This window comes from Schistocerca serialis, chromosome 8 (genome assembly GCF_023864345.2).
Source record: "Schistocerca serialis cubense isolate TAMUIC-IGC-003099 chromosome 8, iqSchSeri2.2, whole genome shotgun sequence".
Classification (NCBI taxonomy): domain Eukaryota; kingdom Metazoa; phylum Arthropoda; class Insecta; order Orthoptera; family Acrididae; genus Schistocerca; species Schistocerca serialis.
The window spans coordinates 224,964,398-224,985,020 of record NC_064645.1 but is presented as its reverse complement, the minus strand read 5'-3'; the positions used below and the strand labels follow the sequence as shown (position 1 = coordinate 224,985,020).

The following is a 20,623-nucleotide window of genomic DNA, read 5'->3' as shown; positions in this document are numbered from 1 at the left end:
AGCTTATATTCTCCAATCAAACACTGAATTGTTTCATTATTTTGAAGTATATGATCAAAGACTTAAGTGTTTTGTTGTTTTAAAGTATACCATGTAATGGCTACTGCTCATTTTAACATGAACATTAGCTGATTTATATGTGTCAAGTGTCGTGCACACATTTCAAATGAAATTCTTTGAAGAAAAGGGGGTGCAGTTCAATTTTATGAAAAGCTATAAAGCTCAGCAAAATGCAGTTCCAGAATGTCTGCATCATACTATCACTAAAAATTTTCATTGTATGATTCTGGATGCAAGCCTGGAAAACAATTTTGGCCAGAAGCAGTCCTACTTCAGCTTTTGATGGACAAATTCCTGCAACCCTATAGTATGAGAGGAAGCTAAATTTGAAGAAACATGTGTTTATGGGCGTGTCGCATGCATGCACATTTCAAAGCAAAAAATGTCTCAAAAAAACTCTAAATTTCAAGTTTTATATTATTTTTGCTACCAGTTTCAGCGATACACTACACCATCTTCAGGTGTAGCAATCTGCGAGTGACGATTGAAGGGATCACTTCTTTAAAAAATAAACCTATGGATACCAACAACTGTATGCTGGCCACCATATCAACTGCACAGGAGGTGGGATTCTTCCCGTGTGTCAGTCAAAGGGCCTGAAGATGACATAGTGTAATGCTGAAACTGGAAGCAGAAATAAAATAAAACTTGAAATTTAGATTTTGAAGGTGTTTCGATTTGAAATTTTATAATGAAAAGCCAGAGATCCTGCAACCATCCTGTGTGAAGAAAGACTTACAGAGTAGTGACATGTATGTTTGACACCATGTCTTTAAAATGTTTCATGACTGGATATTGTCCCAATGGTTACACATTATGGTGCCCCAAACCACAAAAGACTGTATTTTGAAGAGATGTAATTTTTGAAGAAGATAAGTTTTTATTTGAAGGCTGAAGTAGTTATGATTGGATCTTAAGGGAGACTGTTCAAATGGACATTACAACACAAAACACAGCAGAAGATCAAGGACATCAGAATGAAATGAACTTTGAGGAAACTGAACAAACTGTTTACGACAACTCAGAGCCTATGATTTGATATGAAATGTGGGAAGCAGAACCTCTGCAGTAAAGTGATGGAATAACAATAAAATCTAGATATTTGGAGAATTATGCACCATTACCCTTGACTGCAGAAGCATTTGTGAAAACTCACCTCAGAATTTTACAGATGTGAAGGGTCAGGGTGAAGAAGAGGAATGAACAAAAGCAGTAAAGGTACAATTAGACACACTGCTATCTTATGGAATCTGGTCTTATGCACCACTTCCTGCACATAAAGTAAAATGAGCTGCATCTAGAAATACTGAAAGATATAAGGCACATTTAGTTACTAAATGTTATGTTTAGGTATCACGATATGAGATCCGCTCCAGTTGCTCCAATCACAACATTGAAGACTTTTCTTAATAGGGTGAATAAACACGATTTGTTGACAGAAGAAATGGATGTACAAAATGCATTCCTGCGTGCAGAACTACTCAAGAAATTTATACAAACGTTCCTCAAGAGGTTGGAACTCTATGTTTGATAATTTTATAAAGGAAATCGGGTTTTGACAATTTGAAGCAATAGATGTGTCTATGTTCAAAGCACTGATGATTTATAATAATTATTTGCTGCTATACGTAGATGACAATCTAATTGCTGGGAATCACAAAAGCAAAATCACCAATATAAAGATGATGTTAAAAATAAAATTTCAAATGCGAGAACTTGGAGAAAAATTATTTCTTGGAATAAGTACACAGAGGACCAATCGGAAAATGTTTCTTAGGCAATGTGTTATCCTGAAAAGTTATTGAAAAGATTCAACATGGAAAACTGTAAATCCTGTAAAACACTGAAGGCAACCCCCAGTGAAGAATTTTGTGGTAACCTGGTTGAAGAAAAAAAAAACGTAATGACAGTTACAACACTAAACATAAGTACATCAATTAACTATTTTAGTAGCCATCAAAATAAATCAACTGAATTCTACTGGTAAGATTTGAAATGAATTTTTTCAATGTGTTAATGGTACCCTTATGTTGATCTGTGTTACAAAAAGGGAAATTCAAATGTTCTTTTCTGCTAAACTGATTCTGACTGAGGAAGCGTAGAAGACAAAAAAATCCATAAGAGGATTTTGGAAATACTGTTTGTTGGGCAACAAGGAGACAGACATGTGTTTCACTATTAACAAAAGCAGAACATACACCTTTGACAATAGCTACAACAGACACTCCACACCTGAAGGATATTCTTGAAGAATTTAAAATACTTGTGAAAACACCAACTATTTATGAAGATCAGTAAAGCATATGTATATCACAGAAATGGAACATAGATGACTACGACATGTGGATATTAAATACAGTTTCATATGTAAGCCATATAACAAAGTACGTCTGAATGTTCTATACATTAGCTCCAAGGAACAAGTGGTAGATATTTTAATTAAAGCAACTACGAGTATAGAGTTCCATAGACTGTGCTTGAAGATGGTGATAGTGAAATATGAAAATACTTAATGAATTGGGGGGAGGGGGGGGGGATGAAGTAATGACAATTTAATAATTATGATCTGACTTATTTTCTCTTTGTTTTTTCACCCAAGGAACTATAAAATGTATGTGTAATTTTATAAAAATCTCTGTCACAAATGTGAGTTAAAATTATGTCACCATCCCTTTCGCTGAAACAGCCACAAGCAGATCAAAATGTACCACTATGCTTTATCCCTTTCCTAAAACTACTATCAATGTCTCCAACAAATAAGCGAAAGTCCCATTTGCACACAACTGTAAATAAATGTCAGTATTTCATTTAAATATAAATAAAACAATGGAAAACTTGTATCTTCAAACAACTTTGGGAGGGATCTGAATGTAATTAAAAAGAATATTTCACATAGTTAACACACTCAACAAACACATGAGAATAAAAAAGTAGGGAGCATAAAATATTTGTTTATTAGCGATTTTGTCACAACCACAGGCAAATTCAGTCGGAATCAGAGTAATCATAAACAGTTTGATTAAGTTCTTCTTTATATAGTTCCCGGAAAACCTCAAATTCTTCTACCGTCACTCCTGCAAGTTTTGTTGCAAAATGTATATCATCACTATCTATTATTTGCCTCAAACTCGGATTTTTGTTTGGCAAATGTTCTGCCGTTTTAGGATTTGGAGGAATGTAGTTACCAGTACGTTCTAAGAACATGTGTCTAGTCCTTAATTCAAGTAGTGAACAACTCAATAGATCACACTTGGATATTTGAATTCTGTTTATTTTCATCTCTTCTTCCACATAATTCACTTTAGCCAAGAAGTCATTCCAGTCTACGAACATGTAGTCTGGATAACGTCTCAGGAGTTCTACAACATTGTCCTGTGATGACAGTGTTTTCAAAACAGGAAATCTTCTATAAATTTCGTGGCGTTCGACGAATAACAGCTGCGGACATAACGTGAGCAATGAAATCAGCTTCTGTTCGCCAAGGACAGTGCTTTGCCAGTTTTTCACGCCCGATAATAGAGCATCGGGCTTAGTTTTCAATAACGAAGGTGATGCTATGAACATGCTTAGGCACTCCTTTCCAGAAAAACCACAAACTCGTAATGCCTTCAAACTATTTTCCCATATTGAGTGGTGTACATCAAGCAATCTCGGTTCCTTACGAAAGGCTTTATTAAATGTTTCTTCATCGATACCAACGTCCTCAACAAGTTTCCGAAGTGTTGATTTGCTGTCATCTGACAAACTGATCTTGTCCTCAGCACTCGCTGTATGTAAAAATTTTGATGAAGAGTTATGGATAATATCCGCCGGTCGCTGCGATTCAGCTTGGTTATGCGCTTTTAAGCCCCATATATTATAGCAGAAGGTATGTCTACACGAGTTCCAGCAGAGGGGCACAATTCGCACGGCCACAATATGACTCACCGGTTGCATTGTCGTTAGTTTTACAGCTGGAATACACTTCTGTAAAAACGGTGCACATTTACATAAGCATACACTTCATCATCCTGCTCAACAGCAGTTAGCCAGTTAGTAACCAACCACTAACCAGTTACTTAACTTACTAGTGTAGCTCAAAGCACATAGAACTATCGTCCAAAATTGAATACGAATCACATTCCAAAGTCTCTGACAAGCTTCACGCCAATGTGTCTACAATTGTAACAATTCAAACACAACACAGTCATTCACTTCCGTGACTACAAAATATAAACACGCGTTCCGTCTCCAAAACAACAACGACCTATATAATATACATTATACACCTTTGCAATACTCATTCGACATATATCGAACTTCGCTTCGCCAGAAACAAAGATACATGAAGATTTTAAAATACGCGTTACAATAGAAAGTATGCTTTCAAACCAAACATCCAAACATTGTTTCAGACAAAATTATTAAATTTAGCTGTAGTGGTCATTAATGAAAGTACAAAGCGTTGCCTCCACCAACCAATATACGGTTTGTCAAAGACTATACATTGTTTGAGCTTTGAATTGTAATGTGTGTCTGTACTGTAGTCTGTTGTTCATGTCGGAATATGGTTGTATAAACAGACTATATTTCACTGCCCTTCTCTGCCCGAACGCTTTGGCTGATGTCAAAATATTGTTGTTAATATTGACACGCAATAGAAGAAGCTGTTCTGTGTAGTCAACTGTTAGCACTTTGTACACGGTGAAGTTGATGAAATATAACCTCTCTGTCACATAATGAGTGAAGATCAAAGAACAGTGTTTTGTGGTAATATATCAGAAAAAGTAACGGAAGAAATATTATTTGAATTGTTTCTTCAGGTAAGTAAAGATTGTGGGTTAGAGTGGGTAATATTCAGATATATGTATATTTTTGAAATGACGTATCATGTAATATGATGTCAACGCAGTATCTGCTTGGTTTTGGTTTCTGCTCGTTTCATTTAAATACGCAAGCCTTTCTGTTTTACTCAACTATGATTATCACACTGGGTCATCTGAGTGAGAAAATTTTTGTAGTGAAGAAAAGTACGACAAACCTATTGAAACATTACCGTTATATGATGATGCAACTATATAAAGAAGTGCCTGAGGAAGCCATATGCAGGAACTGATAGTTTTTAATGCTGCAGCAGATTTGATTTCTCTACTCATATCTGATGATTCTCTTTCACGGTATTCATGATATTCCTTTTTTGTTTGTTTTGCTAAACTGAACATCATTTTTTTATGTTTCTTTTATGAAACAGAATAATAACACTTGCAAACACTATGTTTTAAAAGAAAGTTATCAACAAAATAGTATTGTATTTGTGAAGTATTTAATAAATGATTGTGCTTGAAGTACAGTAAGTCTACGTAATGGCTTGGCACAGTTATTAGTAATAAATAGGTGAAACTGCAGTGAAACCAAAATTTTTTACCGGAAAATGAAGTCCGCTTGCCATATTTTATACAGTTTTTTTTTCTTTTCCAGTTTAGCTATATCAATAGCACTATCCGACTGTGTTCAGAAACAATCATCATTTTGAAGAGTGGGATACAGAGGAGATACATTTTTCATTAGATGAACATCACAGTTCAAGCTAGATAGTGTAATGGAAATCTTTCACATTATTGTATTATTTCTGTATCTAGCTGTTATACACTCAAAATCTTTGTAAGAAGTCAAGAGTTGTCAAGCATGAACTGTTTTTAGTGTCTATCGGTGTATCGAATTTGTTGAAGATTATGCATGTTTTTTCGGGTCGACAGAAGCGTCCGATCCCACGCGTCGGCTTTGACCCGTGACGTAAGGGTGTTGTGTGTGACCTCAAGGCGGCACGGAGTTTGGTTTGAGTGTGGCTGTCTCCAGTTCTGTTTTATTTTATTTTATTTACTTTTCTTGTCTGTTCGTTCTATCTTGTGAGATTTTTTTTTTTTAATTTAAAAACACTTATTACTTATTTTAATCATCTGTTTCCTCGAATTTCTGTTTTAGTTTATTATATTTATCTTTCTGATCTGTTCGTTCTATCCCGTGAGATTTTTTTTTTAAAGGCAAAAAACACTAATCAGCTACTAAAGCATCTTTATCTTCTATGGGTTGCAGGGGTTACGACCCCTGGGGAGGTGGGTGGATATTCATGCATGGCTGTCTTCACTTACAAGTTGTAGCTACGCAAGGCGTCTAAATTTGTTTATATTTAGTTTTCCCCCCACCCAAAACACCCCATTTCCCGCGCTTGTCCCGTTAGTGTCATTAGGCTTCTTGTGGAAAGTGTGTGTGTTTGTTTTTGTTTCCGCCATATTTGTGACGTCATGGGGTCAAAGCAGACGGGTGGGATCGGACGCTTCCGTATTTCCGTTTTTTCCAGTGTAATTCCTCCTCCAAGTGTCAGAGCAACTTCGAGTTTTTATTAGGAGAAGTTATTTTTATTCTTATAGTATCTTTATAAATACAATACTGATTTTCAAGTTTATACCAGTTGTTCAAATCTCATAAGGTTGGTTGATGTACTGAGAATCTGTTGCTGGTGTGTGTGGTTATTTAGTTTGCTGTAGGCTGGTGCACATACACTAAACACGTTATATTATCATACACGTGTTATTGGAATAATATTTTATAATGATGTTGAATTGCCATAGAATATTATTGTGATTACGCTAGTCTTGGTGTTAATCAATGAAAATACACCATGATTTTCACATCCTGTCAGATTAAAACTGTTTGTGCCGGACCAAGAATTCGAACTCAGGACCTTTGCCTTTCGTGGGCAAGTGCTCTACCAACTGAGCTACCCAAGCATGACCCACGACCCAATATCACTTCCTATCAGATTAAAACTGCAGATTAATTTGCCACGAAGTTTCATACCAGTGCACACTACACTGCAGAGTGAAAATTTGATTCCAGAAACATCCCCCAAAGCCATGTCTCCACAGTATCCTTTCTTCCAGGAGTGCTAGTACTGTAAGTTTCATACGAGAGTTTCTGTGAAGTTGGAAGGTAGGAGATGAGGCACTGGCAGAAGTGAAGCTGTGAGGACAGGTCATGAGTCATGCTGGGGTATTTCAGTTGGTAGAGCACTTGCCCGCGAAAGGCCAATGTCCCAAGTTCAAGTCTCGGTCTGGCACACAGTTTTAATCTGCCAGGAAGTATCATACCAGCATGCACTCCGCTGCAGAGTGAAAATTTCATTCATTATGATTTTCATAGTTTTATTTCCCATATCATCAATCACTTCATAAAACTTCTATATGGATATGTGCACCCCGATATTTCAAGTAAGTTTTCTGTAGTCAAGTGAGTGTAGAAAGTCGCTGTCAGTTTGCAGTGGTATCGCCAGTTTGGAGCTGCATAGCAGTAGCATCTATAGGCGAAAATTTTCTAAACAGCTGCAGCAACACTGAGGCATTGTAATAGACATATTTACAAATTACTTTTCATGGTTTGTTTGAGGTAGACATGTGGAGCTGCTGCATGCAGCCCACTGCAGCTGTCAGGGATTTTCTTACACTGACTCAACTGTAGTCTATCTGTTGTCTTTCCCCTTGCCCTGTAATTGATGATGTAACAACCCCTTTCATTTGGTTGATGTGCTATTCTCTAAGGTAAATAAACCTACCTCTGCAGCTCAGGTCACTCAATTTGTACCTGTGCAATGCAGCTTGACTTCGATGTAGTGGTTCAAATCCTGAGGTTGGAAGAAATTTTCACTACATGTATTTGGCTAGCAAGAAGAGGTGAAGTACCTAGTTATCAGAGTTAACATCAGTGCCGTGTATTAAATTCAAAAACATCTTGACGCCATCAAGGATGATGTGTTCTTTGGATGATAATGTTAAACTTGGCAGCTCCTTGGTGCTGTTCACGAGGAGTAGGCTATATGCTGTCGTTGGATTTCACCATCTGTCTTCTGTCATGTTACATCACAAATATGACACTACACTGTGCATACGTCCATTATGGGTCGACCGAAGCGTCCAATCCCATCCGTCGGCTTTGACCCGTGACGTAAGGCTGTTGTGGTGTGTGACGTCACGACGGCGCAGAATTTAGTTTGTGAGAGTGGCGTGTCTGTAGGTGTCGCTTTGATGCAATCGGTGGTGCTCTCTGGTGGTGTGTTAGGTGATGTTTTTGGTTTAGTTTGCGAGTGTGGCGTCGTGTGTGAATTTTGGTAAATTGCTTTCTTTATGTCTTTGGTAGGTATGGATATGACTGACAGGATCAACAGTTTTCGGTTGTCGGCTATGATGGGGGACAGTGTGTTGTCTCTAAAAAAAATTTCTTCAACTATTCGGATTTTTGGATGAAGTCGTGAAGTGTTCAGTATGTTGTGAAGAAATCAGGCATCTCTGACCAGGGACGGCTGTATGTGGAGATGTAGGGATAACAGGTCAAGGGAAGTGTTCGATCCCAATGTGTGGCTATTGGTATTGGTATCGGGAGATGTTTTTGAGCTATATAGGTCAAGGGAAGTGTTCAATCCCAATTTATAGGATCGGGAGCTGCTGTTGAGCTATATAGGTCAAGGGAAGTGTTCGATTCCAGATGATATTGTGTTTAGTGGTGTTTGGGGAGTTTGTGATGTCGGTTTTTTTCGTCGTTTTGCGTGGTTTTGTATGGGGGTGGGTGTCTAAATTTGTTTATATTTGGTTTGTCCCCACCCAAAAACCCCCTATTTCCCGCACTTGTCCCGTTAGTGTCATTAGGCTTTTTGTGGAACGTGTGTGTGTTTGTTTTTCGATGTATTTTCGTCCTCATAATGTGTAAGTAACGACTTTATATGTGCCATATTGGAATCGCGGTTTATGGTCGTTTCCGCCATATTTGTGACGTCTTGGGTCAAAGCAGACGGGCAGGATCGGACGCTTCTGTATTTCCTCCATTATTACAGATACCTACATTCATCAGATACACATTGAACGCAATTCCCACACAAGCAAGGAAAGAGCTGTAATGTGCGGAGGTAAAAATTCGTTTCCAATTAGGCACTTAAACCTTCTCCTCAAGAACCGGAGCAGAATTGTAACTTTTATAGTTTTGTTTTCACCCATGCATATTTCAGCACTTTATGTACTATCTTCCACACAATTTTTGTTTATTTTCTTTCTGGAGAATTATTGTTACATATTAATCTGTTGTGTCGGTTATATAAACTTTTGTCTCTAAAGTATTTACATTTTCAGATGGAGCGATTATGAAATGTAAATACTTCTAAGCCAAATATTCATGTAAACTACACGAGATGTTAATATGCAACAATAAGTTTTCAGAAAGAAAATAAACAAAAATCCCACTGAAAATGGCACAGGATGTGCTGAAATGTGCCTGGGTAAAAATAAAACTAGAAAATGGTTTCTTGCATAATGTGAATTCCTCTCCAGTTTTTATTAGTAAGCATAGAAGTAAGAAGAGCTACAGCACCCGAAAGTTTACTACCCCCCACATATTCATTTACTTCATCAATCAATTTGACTGTGTGTCATCAGGAAGATGGGAGGCTAAAAATAAACTGCAGTGGGTCCAGCTGTGACATCCCAGTAATCCTAGCCGGAAGATGATCACTGTTGGGAACTTATGGCTGCCACATCTTTATTGTCACTCTGGTGCTCATCAGATTCATGAACATCCTATATCACAGACTATGCTTGGCTAATCTGTTTCTCTCCAATACCCTTTTTTTTGGGGGGGGGGGGGAGTGTTAGGTCAGCAATTTAATCAAGAAAGCTTCTGTGAACTTAGGGAAGTAGAAGAAGGATAATAGCAGAAGCAGATTTCTGGATAGGTTAGTCAGTAAGAGCATTGCATACAAAAAATTAGGTTCTGTGTTAGAGTCTCAGTCCAGCGCACTGGCTTTAACATGCAACGAAGTTTCAAGGACACTCTCCACTGCAGAGTGAAAGATTCATTCTGGTAACAGGCAATGTTTTATGATGTCTTCTTTAACACTTCTGCTTGTACAGCTCAATTTTAAACTCTAGAGTTTCTTTTTATAAACTGTGTAGTTGGTTTTAGGATATGAATACTTATCGTGCCTTTTAGGAAGAAAGGTAGCCATGTACTAGGAAGACATTTGTGAAAAGGGCTTCATATTTACAAGTTTTAAATTTTCATTTCTATATAATTTTTGATCAGTGTTTGAAGTAAGTGGCTATAATGTTTTTGTGAATCAATCCATTGAGCCAATACTGTATGTATGTAATTGGTGGTGAATTCCATTAATGAAACTAATTTCACCCAACAACCAAAACTGGCACATTTGGAAAAATGTCACAAATTCTTTGGTTGCATTTTCGTATGCAGCGTAGTGTTATCCATAATTAGTTACGTGGGCTGTTTCATAGTTGAATCATACATCATACATAAATGATCTTCATTGTGAGCTCCTACTCTTTAAGTGTGTGGATCAAGAGGAATGTTCATTATCAATAATCATCTTTGCCCACTGACATAAAGTTAATGGCTGCTGTCACGTCACCTTTGGTGCATATATTCACAGTTTTATTGTTAGTTGGTGAAGATATTTGAATTTGAAAGCACAAAAATGAATAAATAAAGGAAACTGGTTGTGGCAACAGATTGCCCTGTAGCTCAGCCTGAGATAAGATTAAGTTGGATGGTGACAGTTTGATGGTGAGTTGGCAAAGCCAACGAATGTGATACTAAAAAACCCTGATTGTTGTAACATACTGATATGTAGCTTTGCCCAAGATCTAGGTTAGGTTGGAAGATGGCACTGGTCAAACCTGACAACTCTTATTGAACATTCTTCCATATCAAAATTTTTCCTTAATCCACCAGTCTCTACACATATTCTGTCTTTGTGGCAGCCCTTGACGCTTGGTCATGAGGTGTAACATTGAATCCTCAAATGACGGCTCAGCCATGGCAGTCACATTCATAGGCAACTGGGATTTGTGAATCCATCAGATTTTTGTGTGTTGGATTGTTAGGACTTGTCTGTTATGTAAATGTTCATATATTAAATTAATTAGTGTCTCATATAAAAAAATATTACTTTAATGAAAAAATGACTATAGTCCGTTTAACGTTACATGATAGTTAGCACTTCAAAATCAGTGTTGCCCAAACCATTCACCGTTGCCAAACTGCCACAACACTAGGTCAGTTCACTACCAGTTTCTTGTCCAGCTTTCTTTCTTGATTTGTTTGGATCCTAAATCTTGGGTCTGGCACTTTTATTTTGTGTATCACCACACACACACACACACACACACACACACACACACACACACACACACACACAAAATAGATTCTAATAAAATACACACATTCCATAAACAGCACTAACCGAACACTGCTGGATACTTCTGCACAAGATGCGATTCACCGTCACACATACAATTGTCATAATCACAGAGATCAGCTTACATTAGATAAGCTTCACATGACTTTGAATGAAGCCAAATTTTTGAAGGCTGCAGTTCATCTTTGTGATAGTTATAAATGTAAATATAACTGAAACTTCCTGGCAGATTAAAACTGTGTGCCCGACCGAGACTCGAACTCGGGACCTTTGCCTTTCGCGGGCAAGTGCTCTACCAACTGAGCTACCGAAGCACGACTCACGTCCGGTACCCACAGCTTTACTTCTGCCAGTACCTCGTCTCCTACCTTCCAAACTTTACAGAAGCTCTCCAGAGTGAAAATCTCATTCTGGAAACATCCCCCAGGCTGTGGCTAAGCCATGTCTCCGCAATATCCTTTCTTTCAGGAGTGCTAGTTCTGCATGTTTCGCAGGAGAGCTTCTGTAAAGTTTGGAAGGTAGGAGACGAGGTACTGGCAGAAGTAAAGCTGTGGGTACCGGACGTGAGTCGTGCTTCGGTAGCTCAGTTGGTAGAGCACTTGCCCGCGAAAGGCAAAGGTCCCGAGTTCGAGTCTCGGTCGGGCACACAGTTTTAATCTGCCAGGAAGTTTCATATCAGCGCACACTCCGCTGCAGAGTGAAAATCTCATTCTGGAAACATCCCCCAGGCTGTGGCTAAGCCATGTCTCCGCAATATCCTTTCTTTCAGGAGTGCTAGTTCTGCATGTTTCGCAGGAGAGCTTCTGTAAAGTTTGGAAGGTAGGAGACGAGGTACTGGCAGAAGTAAAGCTGTGGGTACCGGACATGAGTCGTGCTTCGGTAGCTCAGTTGGTAGAGCACTTGCCCGCGAAAGGCAAAGGTCCCGAGTTCGAGTCTCGGTCGGGCACACAGTTTTAATCTGCCAGGAAGTTTCATATCAGCGCACACTCCGCTGCAGAGTGAAAATCTCATTCTGGAAACATCCCCCAGGCTGTGGCTAAGCCATGTCTCCGCAATATCCTTTCTTTCAGGAGTGCTAGTTCTGCATGTTTCGCAGAAGAGCTTCTGTAAAGTTTGGAAGGTAGGAGACGAGGTACTGGCAGAAGTAAAGCTGTGGGTACCGGACGTGAGTCGTGCTTCGGTAGCTCAGTTGGTAGAGCACTTGCCCGCGAAAGGCAAAGGTCCCGAGTTCGAGTCTCGGTCGGGCACACAGTTTTAATCTGCCAGGAAGTTTCATATCAGCGCACACTCCGCTGCAGAGTGAAAATCTCATTCTGTAAATATAACTATTTAATTCAGAGTTGTGATGTAGCGCAATGGTTAGCGTATAAACATCGCGTGTAGAAGGTCATAGTTCAAATCTCGCCAAACTTAGCAGTTTCTTTTTTTTTTTTTATCTAATCAAGAGTTTGATTATTATTTGTATTCAGTTAATTGGTGTAAATGTAATTTTTTTATTTCTTATATTTTACTACGTCATTTTCATTATCACATTATCTTTCTTATTTGCTTTTATTTTTCTTCCTATCATTCCTTTTTCCTTTGGTATCTGCAGCCAAGTGCAATCAAGGACTGCTCAACAGTTGATAACATGGCAGCTCATGTAGAGTATAGTTCCAGGTAACCAGTGATAGTTAGAAATTAGTTTGCTTTTTGTGCTGAAGTTGAATTTTTCATGTCTTGAGTTTGCTCATAGAGGTTAGCTTTAATTGCCATGGACAAAGCAATCATGATTTTAGTTTTGTCGCAGATTATTGACTACCATTTTATCAGTTACATTGTCCATCAAGAGGTTGTGGTCAGCTTAGGACATGTGTTTTCAATTCAGGGCTACAAAACATGTCATTTGCTACAGTTTAGTCATTGGTCACTTAAAATCGGCTGTCGACAGAGCATATCACGTTTCCAAAATACCTCTGGTTGCCCCTTCCAGCATTGCTCTGCGTTACACATTTGTTGTGTCTGTCACCTATAACCGAGCAGTAGCTAACAGCCCGTATCACAACACTGTTGTGGCAAGTGACAGATGTCAACTATCAAGTACTTTTCATTGGACTTTAGTCAGTATCAAGCATTTTTATTACTGCTAACAGAACTCAAATGCAGTGAACCTTATGGTGGATGTTGGAAAATTTATTGTAAAATGTTAAAAATTGTTGTTACTATAATTTAATTAAGTTTCTTTTGTGATTGCTTATTTAGTTGTATATAGCTGCTTCTGTGCTTGGCAACCAAACATCATGAAATGCATAGTTATTGTAAAACAAATTTTTTTTAGTTAAAATTATTGATACTTGTAGGCTTACGCATGAATGGGATTAGTAAACAGCGTCACACTGTGCCAATAGACCAAAGAAAACAGTATCATGTCAGAGATATGAGCCTCAACACTATGATATAAGCCACTAACAACACACAAACTCATGAGATTACCTAGTCAGATGGCAGGAAAGGAGTGGATGAGGGCAGTTATTTTTGTTATTAACTCTTACAAATATGGCAGAAACTTGAAAAATCAGTAGGATTTTTCATGAGGGATGTAAATGCAACTGTGGAAAGCATGATGTAATTGAAAAAAGATTGTCACAACACATTTCGTGTTGCCAAACTCAAACCAATCCTTCCCACCTAACAAACATGAATAAAACTTTGTCACCACAACTGTGGGGGAAAGGGGGTGGGAGATGTGTGGAATACAACACAATCCAAACCTTCGTTGTCCTCGGTTTACTGCTTGACCAGACTAAATAATACAGTGTATAATTGGGCATTACATCAGGCAATATGTATGTACTGTACAAAGCAACAGAAAAAAGTGATTTTTACACAAACACTGTCATGGGAAATTGGCTGAAGCACACTATAGGAAAAAAATAAAGAAAATAAGGTTTAAATTACATTTATTTAATTATGATGGGGGTTGGAACTTGATAGTGGGGAAAGGAAAAGAAAGAAAAGTAGTACGAGAACATGAATTGAGGGAACAAATTAAGAGGAAGCCAGCTAGAAAAATTTTGCCAGGAGCATTATTTAATCGTCAACAGTGCTTGGTTAAAGAATCATGAAAGAAGGTTGTACACAGGTACGAGACGAGAGGCAATGGAAGGTATCAGATTGATTATATAATGATAAGGAAGGAATTTTGAAACCAGATTTTAAGCTTTAAGACATTTCCAGAGGCAGATTGTGGACACTGTCCATAATTTATATTTCAGGAAATGGTGCCTCACAGTTCATAAATATTTGAAAAGTGTCATGTTACTGCCTTGATCTGCTGATAAAATTCTTTGTAGAGGCAACTAGTTTTAGTAGACTGATCATTGGGTTGATAGAAGAATTCACTGCATCATGTTAAGCGAAATAGAAAGTTCTCAGATGATAAAGCCATGAATTAGACACTGTTATATTGTAATATAAATTACTTCATCAATTTGTAAAAACTGCGCATTCACGTTGTAACTGCAATCAATGTTAACGTTGTGAACTGACTCTTACTACAAGTAGTATGTGCACTCATTCACTAAAAAGTGGTGTGAATCTGTTCACAGCAGTAATGCCAATTGAATTTATAATATCAGTGAGTGCACTGCTTAGCACAGACTTTATAGATTATGATGTAGGGCCTAATTTATATTACGATATGATAACAGTGTCTTAATTTATGGCTTTATCAGCTGACATTAATGATTCTATATTTTGCTTTACATGACGCTGTGAATACTTTTATGAACCTGTTGATGATTAGTCAGTTGAAACTGATTGTGTAAATAAAGAATTTTTTCAGCTGCTCAAGGCTTCATTTTTAGTAATTATTCAGTTATGAACTGCAGAGTAAAATTGAAGAAATTGCAAAAATGTAAGAAATTAAGGACATGAGACCCAAATAAACTGAAAGCACTAAAGATTATTGAGAGCTTCAGTGGACCACTAAGCAAAGATTGTCTGAAACAGGGCAAAGAAATACAATACATGAGTGGGTGCAATTTAGAGATGGTATGGTGAAGGAAATGGATGATCAAATAGGTAAAAAGATAAAGCCTAATGGGAATCTTAGATAACACAAGAGATATCAGATTTAATTGATGAAAGGACAAAATATAAACATGCAACCCATGATGCATGTTGAAAGAAACATATACATTTAAAAATTGAGATTGGGCAGAAAGTGCAAAATGGGCACACAAGCGTGTCTAAAGGAGAAATATAAGGCTGTAGAAGCATGCATATCTGGGGTATATTTGATGATAGAAAAATTAAAGAAACCTTTGGAAATAATATGAAGAGCTCAGATGAAGAGCCAATGCCAAGCAAAGGAGAAGAAACAGACAAGGGTGGGGGGGGGGGGGGGTTGTTGTTGTTGTTGTTGTTGTTGTTGTTGTGGTCTTCAGTCCTGAGACTGGTTTGATGCAGCTCTCCATGCTACTCTATCCTGTGCAAGCTTCATCATCTCCCAGTACCTACTGCACCCTACATCCATCTGAATCTGCTTAGTGTGCTCATCTCTTGGTCTCCCTCTACAATTTTTACCCTCCACACCGCCCTCCAGTACTAAATTGGTGATCCCTTGATGCCTCAGAACACGTCCTACCAACCGATCCCTTCTTCTAGTCAAATTGTGCCACAAACTCCTCTTCTGCCCAATTCTATTCAATACCTCCTCATTACTTAAGTGATCTACCCATCTAATTTTCAGCATTCTTCTGTAGCACCACATTTCGGAAGCTTCTATTCTCTTCTTGTCTAAACTATTTATCGTCCACGTTTCACTTCCATACATGGCTACACTCGATACAAATACTTTCAGAAACAACTTCCTAAAACACACACACACACACACACACACACACACACACACACACACACACACACACAGATTATATATAAACAAAGATGATGTGACTTACCAAACGAAAGCGCTGGCAGGTCGATAGACACACAAAATTGAAGCTTTTGCAACCAACTGTTGCTTCATCAGGAAAGAGGGAAGGAGAGGGAAAGACGAAAGGATGTGGGTTTTAAGGGAGAGGGTAAGGAGTCATTCCAATCCCTGGAGCGGAAAGACTTACCTTAGGGGGAAAAAAGTACAGGTATACACTCGCACACACACCCATATCCAGTGTCTGTGTATGTGTGGATGGATATGGGGTATGTGTGCGCGAGTGTATACCTGTACTTTTTTCCCCTTAAGGTAAGTCTTTCCGCTCCCGGGATTGGAATGACTCCTCACCCTCTCCCTTAAAACCCACATCCTTTCGTCTTTCCCTTTCCTTCCCTCTTTCCTGATGAAGCAACCGTTGGTTGCGAAAGCTTGAATTTTGTGTGTATGTTTGTGTTTGTTTGTGTGACTATTGACCTGCCAGCACTTTCGTTTGGTAAGTCACATCATCTTTGTTTTTAGATATATGTTTCCCATGTGGAATGTTTCCCTCTATTATATATGGAATACAAAACAGTATTATGAAAAAGATAGAGTGCTACTCAACACATGGAAGAGACGTTGAGTCACAGACAGGCACAACAAAAAGATTGCTATACATTCTAGCTTTTGGCTAGAAGTCCTTCTGAAGTAGAAAGTACACCCATTCACACAAGCACAATTCATGCACTCATGACTACTGTTTGGTTGCTGCAGCCCCTCTGTGTTGTAACAGCACATGTGGGAGCAGACGTCCAGTGGTGGGGGCAAGGAGGTGGCATGGGACGTTGAGGGAGGGGGGGGGGGAGGGGGGTGGAATGAGTAGTTCAGCTTATGAGAGTGTACAGAATGTGCTGAGAACAGTTTAGAGCTGCTAGATGCAGTTAGATGGTTTTGGGGGAGGGAGGGGGGAGGGCAAGGTGAGATATTGAAGGGGAAAAGGACTAGTGGGTGTGTTGGAGGAATGGAAGACTATGTTGTGCCAGAGTGGGAGCAGGGAAGGGGACCGGTGAGTGAAAGACAGACTAGCAAATGTTAAGTCCAAGGGGGTAAGGGAATGTAGGATATATTGCCAGGAGAGTGCCCACCTGTGCAATTCCCAAGAGCTGATGTTGGTAGGAAAGATCCAGATGGCACACCATGTGAAACAAATGTGAAGTCTAGCACACGATGATGTGCAGCATGTTCAGCAAGTGGGTGATGCAGCTGTCTGTTGACCACATTTTAACGGTGGCCATTCATGCGGACAGACAGCTTATTAGCTGTCAAGCTCACATAGTATGCAGCAAAATTGTTGCAGTTTAGTTTTCACATCACATGATTACTTTCACAGGTAGCCCTTCCTTTGATAGGATAGGAGATTCCTGTGAGGGGTTGGTGAGATGGTGGTGGTGGTGGTGGTGGTGGTGGTGATGGGAGCCTTGAGGCAAGGGGGTTGGGGGCAGGGTTGGAGTAAGGATGGACAAGGATATTGTGTAGGTTTGGTGAGCAGTGGCATACTATTGTGAGATGGGTGGGAAGAATATTCCTCATTTCAGGGCATGGCAAGAAGTAGTTGAAATGCTTGTGGAGAATGCGATTCATTTGCTCCAGTCTGGATGGTACTGAGTCAGAGGGGATTGCTCCTTTGTGGTGAGATGGTGATTATGTGCTAGGTGACGGGAGAGGCAAGGCACAGGAGATCTGGTTTTGTACAAGATTGACTGGATAATTTTGATCTGTGAGGGCCTCAGTGTACCCTTTCTATATTTGAGAGGGACTGCTACTCAATGCAGATGTGATGGCCACGGGTGTCCTGGCTGTATGGAAGAGAGTTTATGGTGTATAGTGTGATTGTGGCAGCTGTCGAAGTGGAGGTACTGCTGGTGGTTGGTAGGTTTTAAGAGGTACCTATGCAGCCATCCTTACAGAGGGAGGTTCTAGGAAGGTGGCTCAGATTGAGGACCAGATGAAGGGAATGGGGGAGAAGGTTTTGAGGTTCTGCAGGAATGTAGATAAATGTGTTAAATTGTGTTAAGATCTGGCGAGTTGGGCAACAGCGCTTCAATTCAAACTTGCCATTGTGTTCCTCGAACAACTTTATCAACCTACTGGCACTGTGACATGATGAAAAAAAATGCCACTGCCGTTGGTAAACAGGATCATCATAAAGCTGTGTACCTGGTCTGCAACCACTGTATGATACTCCTTGGCCATCATGATACCTTGCATTACCAGTCTCCCCAACCTACGACATCCAACACCTGTAATGAGGTGTCCCCACCCAACACCACGACTTCTGGATATGGTTCTGGTTTCACCACGTGTGGAAGACACCCATCACAGCACTCCTCGAACACATTCCAAGTTGTGCAGTTTCCAAAATGCTTGTGCCGAGCCTCCGGGCGATCACACTCTGTTATTGGTCAAACTCGGTTAAATCACATGCCGTCCCCATTCTACACAGACAGCACACTCACTGATACTATGTGCTGACTAGCAGTCATTGCTCGCCAGGTGATACTGCTATTGCCTGGACAGATTTATATTGATAGTGGGTCGATGGTTATAATGTTCTGGCTGATCTGTGTAGTGTCCAATAGCAGCAAGGCCATAGGCATTGGGGATGTTAGTATAGAGGGAAGTGACATGAATAGTGACAAGCAGGGCACTATGTGGTAAAGAAACGAAATCTGTGAATAGTTGGTAGAGGATGTGGGTGGTATATTTTACTTAGGAGTGTAGATTACAGTTAATAAGCTGAAGGTGTTGCTCCATGAGAGCAGAGATTCTTTCTATGAGGGCACAGTTGCTGACCACAATGGGCCATCCTGGGTGGATGGGTTTATGGACTTCAGGAAGCATGTATAAGATAGGAGTGTGGGAAGTTATAGAGGTGCGAAGAGAGAGGGTCTCAGGGGAGATGTTCTGGGATGGGCCTAAGGATTTGAGGAGGTGTTAGAGGATCCTGTTCTATTTCTGCAATGGGGTCACTGTGGCAGGGTTTTGTAGGTGAATGAATCTTACAGCTGGTGGAGATCCTCCAGTTCAAAACCACACTGTTGCCAACCGCTAGACTCACGGCTCGTATCCCTACAGTAGATTGAGATGCAAGATCTGTCCCATACATCCTCCCACCACCACCTACTCCAGTCCGGTCATAGGCGTTTCCTACCCCATCAGAGGCAGGTCTACCTGTGAAAGTGGTTATGTGATCCACAAACTAAGCTGCAACAGTGTGCTGCTTTCCACTTGGGCATGATGACTAACACACTGTCAGTCCACAAACACCGACAAACTGTGGTCAAGAGGCAGCTGGACCACCCTGTTGCTGAATATCCTGCCCAACACAATGTACTTCACTTCAACAACTGCTTCACAGCCTGAGCCATTTGGATCCTTCATATAAACACCAGCTTTTCTGAATTGCATAGGTGGGAATTCTCTCTGCGGTATATCCTATGTTCCTGTAAATCCCCCTGGCCTGAACCTTCCCTTGTCCATGTCCTCCACTTCCCTATACCCTACTCTGCTCCCACTCCAGTATAACACAGCCTTCCACTCCACCAACGCACCCACTAGTTTTTTTTCCCCTTCAATATCTCTCCTTTCCCTCCTTTCCGTCTCCCTACCCCAAATCCTCCCACCTGCATCGAGCAGCCCTATTGTGTCACCACCCTGCATGCCCCCAGAATCTGCACTAAAAGTTCTCCCACCCTACCCTGCTATTCTCCTCTCCTTCCCACCCCAAGCCAAGCCTCCCTCCACCACCAGACTGCTGCTTCCATCATGTTCTGGGACAACTCATTCTCCCATCCCCCCCCCCCTCCCCCCACCCTCGTGAATCAGCATCTCCTCTATATGGTGAGTAGCAATCTATCCTTGTCATAAGATACTGTTATTCCATCCTGAACCTTTCATTGTTTGATTTTGCCTGAAAGGGGAGAGGAAGTAGATGAATATGAGATGAAAGATGCGATACTGCATGTAGAACACAGCGCAGAAATATCTAAGTCAAAACAAGGCGTCTGGGGTAAACGACATTCCCTCAGAATTATTGAGATAGTCTTGATGTGCAAGATAGGAGACAGGAGAAATACCCTCAGATTTCGAGAACAAAGTAGTAATCCAATTCCAAAGAAGGCAGGTGCTTACATTTGTGAATATTATCAAACCTTCAGTTTCGTAAGTCATGGCTGTGAAGTGCTAACATGAACTATTTACCAAAGAATGGAAAAGCTGGTAGAAGTCACCTCGGGGAAGATTAGTTTGTGTTCCAGAGACATTTAGAAACATGTGAGGCAAATCTAACCCAAAGACTTATCTTAGAGGATAGGCTAAAGAAAGGCAAACTTGTATTTATTGCATTTGTAGATTTAGAGAAGTCTTTTGATAAT

The 20,623-nt window shown here is 39.9% G+C and overlaps 2 protein-coding genes across 2 annotated transcripts in view; one reads left to right on the top strand and one right to left on the bottom strand.

The window, feature by feature from the left end:
* Positions 1–2,991: 2,991 nt before the first annotated feature.
* On the bottom strand, positions 2,992–4,317 carry LOC126417184 (transcription termination factor 4, mitochondrial). Its single transcript, XM_050085086.1, has one exon. The coding sequence runs from the start codon at positions 3,994–3,996 to the stop codon at positions 3,046–3,048; it is 951 nt and encodes a 316-aa protein (XP_049941043.1). The 5' UTR covers positions 3,997–4,317; the 3' UTR covers positions 2,992–3,045.
* A 92-nt stretch (positions 4,318–4,409) lies between these two features.
* The window catches only part of LOC126417185 (RNA-binding protein 7), a 35,844-nt gene continuing 19,630 nt past the window's right edge, over positions 4,410–20,623 (top strand). The window contains exon 1 of the mRNA XM_050085087.1: positions 4,410–4,862. Within this exon, the coding sequence (XP_049941044.1) occupies positions 4,779–4,862 (84 nt within the window). The 5' untranslated portion in view covers positions 4,410–4,778. The remainder of the gene's footprint in view (positions 4,863–20,623) is intronic.

Excerpts from the sequence above, each read along its gene's own strand:
- LOC126417184 (XM_050085086.1), bottom strand. The coding sequence starts at position 3,996 with ATGCAACCGGTGAGTCATATTGTGGCCGTGCGAATTGTGCCCCTCTGC.